The sequence below is a fragment of the Mercurialis annua genome, linkage group LG5 (genome assembly GCF_937616625.2).
Source record: "Mercurialis annua linkage group LG5, ddMerAnnu1.2, whole genome shotgun sequence".
NCBI classification, from domain to species: Eukaryota; Viridiplantae; Streptophyta; class Magnoliopsida; order Malpighiales; family Euphorbiaceae; genus Mercurialis; species Mercurialis annua.
Window position 1 is genome coordinate 10,662,372 of NC_065574.1, and position 6,269 is coordinate 10,668,640.

General features: G+C 37.9%; 1 protein-coding gene across 1 annotated transcript; it reads left to right on the plus strand.

Annotated features, from left to right (window-relative positions):
• Window positions 1-2,380: 2,380 nt before the first annotated feature.
• LOC126679823 (cytochrome P450 89A2-like) lies at window positions 2,381-4,154 on the plus strand. The gene has a single exon (XM_050374828.2). The coding sequence runs from the start codon at window positions 2,469-2,471 to the stop codon at window positions 4,011-4,013; it is 1,545 nt and encodes a 514-aa protein (XP_050230785.1). The 5' UTR covers window positions 2,381-2,468; the 3' UTR covers window positions 4,014-4,154.
• Window positions 4,155-6,269: the final 2,115 nt, after the last annotated feature.

A 6,269-nucleotide genomic window follows, 5' to 3' on the forward strand; every position in this document is an offset into this window, starting at 1 on the left:
CACTTAACTATTAATTCTTAAAAAATTTACTTGTATTTATTTTTTATTTTTTATGAATAACAAAAGGATAATATTGTAATTATTATACAGTTGTTAGAGTATTTCCAGTGATATTCTTTATAATAAAAATATTTTCTCTCAAATAAAGAGCATCTTAAGTTTAAAGATGATTTTTTTAAAAATTTTACTACAATAGACTCTCTAATTTTTAGCTCTTTATGTTTTTTTATAAATATTTAAATATAATCTTTTGTTATCTTTATTTTAAATTTACTTAAAAATCAAATATAATTTATTAAATATGTAACATAGAGTGAAAATTGGCTCTCCACATGTAGAGAGTCAAACTCACTCTCTTCTCTAAACATCCATAATAGATAGTCCATTGGGCTTGCATTTATTATTACACTTTTTAATTTAAAGAATTTGAGTTTTTTAAAGAGTACATTGGAGATACTCTTATAGATATATATTAGGAAAAAGGGTCAAATTTGCTATTCATGTTTAGCCTAATGATCAAGTTGGCCATCTATATTTGGAAAGGTGATAATACACACTTAACGTTTTTTAAAAAGTTCAAAAAAGTCCCTCTTTCTAACACAGTTTGATAATCTGTCAATCCTTTCTTAGCTGGAAACTGACGTGACTTTTTGAAAATGAGGTAGTTCAAATATGCCCTTAATATTTGACCTATGGTTCAAATATTCCTTTCATGTATGAAAATATTCAAATATGCTGTTCATGTATTAAAAGCCTCAAATATACCCTCCAAGTATGAAAAAGATCAAATAGGCCTTTTATATACAAATAGATTCAAATACGTCCGTCATGTATGAATAGAATCAAATATCACTAGAGAGGATGAGAAAAATAATCAATCGACCAAACTAGCCGACCAAAATGATGACTTTCCGTTTGATTATAACTTTGTGTTTAGTCGGTTCAGTTTTAATAAAAAATGTAAATTTTTAATTTTTGGTTCAGTTTGAGATTTAAATTATCCAAATTAACCGAATAAGCCATTTTTGTTTTTATTTTGTTGTTGTTTTGCTATCAGTTTCTAGTTTCAAATATTCTATCCAAAATAAACGAATGAGATGATTTATTGAAGTCTTGAAAAGTTCTATATGTATCAAAGACATTTAGCAATGTAATCGAGTAGATTTTAAGAAAAATATAATCACTTTTGAGGTAGATTCAATTTCAAAGTTTAACAGTTTGAAACTTAATAAAAACTCGATAAAATATTATTTTAGAAGATCAAGCTCAAACTTGATATAATAATTAAAACTCGAGCTCAATTCGACTTAATTATCTGTATAAATATTTAAAAATTAAATTTTATGAAAAAAATAAAGATGTTATTGTTTTTATATATATATACCAATATTAAAGAATAATTATTTTTTACTAAAGCTCGACTAAACTCGCGGGCTTATCGAGCGGAGTATTTTAATGCTCAAATTCATTTATTAAACCTTTTTGGCATATTTGAACATTTCTACACATGAAGGGATATTTGAGTCTTTTAATATATGAAGGGCGTGTTTGAACCACGTGTCAAACATTGACCGCATATTTAAACCACCTCAAATTTAATAAATCACATAAGATTTCACCTACGATTTTATAAAACGGTGTTAGAAGGAAGGGTTTATTTGATTAGTTTTTTAAACGTTAAATGTGTTTTAACACCTTTCGAAAAATAAAGGGTCAACCTACTCTTCATCAAACATGGAGGGCTCATTTGACTTTTTTCCTTATATATTATTATTTTTTTGGTCAAAAGCTAAAATTTTCATTAATAATAACGAAAATTACATAAATGAACGATTTTTCAACAAATTGAAAAAATTGTTCTAAGATAATGACGAGTGCTATGTATTATAGATAGTACAAATTGTTCTAAGATACTATTTTTTCCTTGTATATTATAGATACATATAGATAGTACAGATGTATAGAGTCTTTAAGAAAAATATAATGGGAAGGAGTGGAAGTATATAAAACATAAAAAAATTAATTAACGTGTATCATTTCAAATACAGATAATGTCAAAAAAATCACGAAATTTACATGTTTAATTATAATCATAGTTTAAATTTTGTCATTTCTATGCACTAATTTTTTTTTTCAAAATCATACACGGTGCTGAGTTGAAACGACTTTATTAGTGTAATTTGCTAAGCTGGGGTCATTTTACACCAATAAATGAGTGTCACTTCAACGCCGTGTATGAATTTAAAAAGAAAAAAAAAGATAGTTCGTGCATTACAAAATTTAAATTGCGTGAATAAAATAAAAAAACATGTAAAATTTGTGATTTTTTTTATATTGACCCCTCTGAATATGAACAAAAAATTAACAAATATTTTGCATCTAGCAAAGTCAAACTATGGATCCATCATTTTGTTATTACATCATGTAATCATATAATCAACCTCCATTATTTCTTGCAAAAACAAAAAATGGAGTCATGGTTTATCATCATTACCATAATGACCTTCCCCATTGCCGCTCTGATCAAAGTTATTCTCAATGTATTCTTTCAACCGAAGCAGCAAATTAGGCTTCCGCCATCTCCCGTTAACATCCCCATCATCCGTCACCTTATATGGCTCCGGAAAACAATCACTGAGCTTGAGCCGATCATCAGTTCTTTCCACAAAAGCCTCGGTCCAATAATAACTCTTCATATAGGCTTGCGTCCTACTATCATCATCACCGATCACTCTCTCGCACACAAGGCTTTAGTGCAAAACAGCGCGGTTTTCGCCGACAGACCACAAGCCTTTGCAACTGTTAGTATCGGCTCTTCCTTATACGGCTCGACTTGGCGCATTCTTCGCCGAAATCTGATGTCCAACCTCCTAAATTCTTCACGGTTCAAGTCTTACTCTCAAGTTCGTAAATGGTCGCTTGATATCCTACTCAACCGCCTGGAATCGCAGCGGAAATCCGGAGACCAGAAACTTCCTGTTTGCATTATGGTAAAGGATATGTTTCAGTACACAATGTTTTCTCTATTAGTCTTCATGTGTTTCGGTGACAAGCTGGATGAGGAACAAATAAAGGAAATACAGAGAGTTGAGAATCTGGTGCTGGTGAATATAGATAGATTCGAGCTCAATTTCTGGCCGAGATTGGGAAAGATTCTGTTTCGCAAACAATGGTCGGAGTTTTTGCAGATCGAAAAGGACAGAGAAGATATACTTCTACCATTGATAAGAGCCAGAAAGAAAATGAAAGAAGAGGGAGAAAACAAAACAGTAAACAAAGACGACGACGACGATGAGTATGTTCTATCCTACGCCGATACCTTGTTAGATCTGCAACTCCCCGACGAGAAAAGAAAACTTACCGAGAAGGAAATTCTAATTTTATGCGAAGAGTTTGTCAATGCAGGCTCGGATTCGACAGCTGCAGCACTACACTGGATCATGGCGAATTTAGTTAAGGACCCGATTATTCAAGAAAAGCTATTTATGGAAATTAAAAGTGTTGTTCCGAACGGAGAAGAAGAGGTAAAAGAGGATGATTTGCAGAAAATACCATATTTAAAAGCTGTGGTTTTAGAAGCATTAAGGAGGCATCCGCCGGTGCATTTTGTGTTACCACATACATTGAGGCAAGATGTTGTCCTGGATGATAAGTATTTTATACCGAAAAATGTCGATGTAAATTTCATGGTGGCGGATATGGGTCGGGATCCGAAAGTGTGGGAGGATCCAATGGCGTTTAAACCCGAGAGATTTGTCGGCGGAAGAGAAGTAATTGATATAAGTGGAAGTAAGAAGATTAGCATGATGCCGTTCGGAGCTGGAAGGAGGATTTGCCCTGCGGGACATGGGTTCGCATTGCTGCATTTGGAGTATTTTGTGGCTAATTTGGTTTGGAAATTTGAGTGGAAATTAGGTACGGATGGAGATGATGTTGATTTGTCTGAAACGTTGGAGTTTATATCGGAGATGAAGAATCCATTGCAGGCTCATATTTGTCCGAGGATCAAATAAGGGATTAAGTGGGTTTGATTGTGTGTCAAGAAATAAAAAAGGATTGTTCAAATGCAAATTTCACAGCTCTTTTGTTTGATTTTATTGTTTCGTTGATTGGTCTCTTCAATTCAATAAATGTTATAGTAGTAGTTGACTGTATTCAGAGCTCTTTTGTTTGATTTTATTGTTGCACTATTGGTCTCTATAATAAAAAAAAATATTGTAATTAAATCTAAATATTTATCCAAATCTCTATGGAAAAAAAATATTTACAATAATACTTGCATGGAAATATATTACAAAAATATTAACTTTCCAACGAGAAATTTTTAGGTAGATTTAGTCCAGCACGTCATCCATAGACTAAACCTATTACATTATGACACGTCATTAAAATAATAACACTATTGTAAATTACTATTTAAAAGTGTAAATAAGTAATTGATAACGTAACACATCTAGTAGGGGCGAAGCAACCTCGCCAGGAACGAACATCGCTAAGTCAAGCATTTCACCGACCTAGTAACAATTTCCGACCTTCTTGAAACCACAGAACGCATGACTTGGGGGGTCACCGGATCGATGGGAATTCAAACATCATCCGAGACAATCATGCCTGATAAGGTCGGACCAAGAATCTTACCCGAGCTCTGACGTATGTTCAACTCAGACCTGAGCCAAGCTCCGAGCTCCTAAGCCCGAAAGATTGGACCATCTGGTTCGAGCTCTGGGCTGCTCCCAGATACGGGAACCATGATAACTTGACTTCGAAGTTATCCGGGCTCCGAGGTCCCGTCCAAAGAGCGCTCACTCGTGTACCAGATCCTGGGACCACAGAAGATCTTCTGACAGGTACGTGAGGAATGTTCCCTCTGACACACCTAACAACCCGTGCCTCCCGCAGGGATATTCTACCACGTCAGCATAACTGATTTCTGGGACCACTGGGCTCACAGCCTGCCAGCAAGGCAGGTTTGTCCTTAAACCCTAACTATAAATAGAGGGTTTAAGGAAAAACCCTAGGTAATTTCTTTTTCTCTACTCTAAGCACTCTCTTTTCTCTTCTTCTTCTTCCTCTACCTAAAATCTTACTTGAGCGTCGGAGTGAACGTCCGGTGACCCCCACCGGAGTTCTTTCTGACCTCTGTCTGTTTGTGGTGTGCAGGTCGCTACAGCTCGGATTCAGTTTGGTGATTCATCACTTGGCGCCGTCTGTGGGAATTCGTTTTGTATTCCCCTGTTCTACTCTGGTTCTCTTGACGTTGCTGATCAGATCTTGACAAGAAACAATGGCTGATGATCCTGTTTTGGACAGGGTAGATCCTCTGGGAACTACGGTTACCGACGCTAACTTGGTTGGTGGAGTCTCTGCTAGTGGTCGGACCTCTGTGATCACTGGCTTAACTCCTCCGGCGAATGCTCAGGTGGGAGGATCCAGGGCCTCCGGCAGTGGAGCTGGATTTGTGCCTTTATATGGGTTGGAAAACTATCCAAGGGCAAACCCTTTTGCTTCAGATCCAAGTCACACCCACTTATCAACCCCAGGAACCACCGTGCCTCAGAGTTTCCTCCACAATACCTTGTCTCCCACTCAACTCAACTTCCCGGTAGACGCTACACTGGTGGCTACGGGAACGGGAACAACTTCTGGGCAGGATATACCTCCGGCGGTCTTACAAGCTCAAGAATATTTAGAATACATGGCTCGCCAGCTGCACCAGGCTCAGCAGATGCACTTTGCAGTCATGTCCCAGTATTACCCAAGTTACAATCCCTCGGCCACCCCTGCGGCCCCGCCGCCCCGAGCTGCTGAGTTTCAGGATGGTCGTCTCCCGAGAGAAGAAGGTCGGAGCGACCTCCCACGACCCAGACCTAGGGGTCCTACAGAGCATCAAGCACCAAGAGGCGAAGATCATCGTGACACTAATCTGCCGAGAGACGAAGGTCGGCACGATCGCCCTTTTCTGAGAGACGAAGGTCGGAATGATCCTCCTCCTCCTAGAAGGGAGGGGGTGCAAGACGAGAATCTACCACCGGGGACACAGCGCGGAGACGCTGGTTTGGGGAGGGGAGACCCAGACCCGGAGGCAGATCCTCTGCGGACCGCGAGAGCAGGAGCTCCACCGGTCAGGAGAAACGGGGCCGAGAGTGTTCACAGCTCGGGGGCAGCATCTCAGCATCAGAAAACTTTGCATGACGAAGTTACTCGTCTAGTCCAGGCCGAGCTGGATAGGCATAAAGGGCACAAGGCAGAATCTCGTCCTTTTACTACCT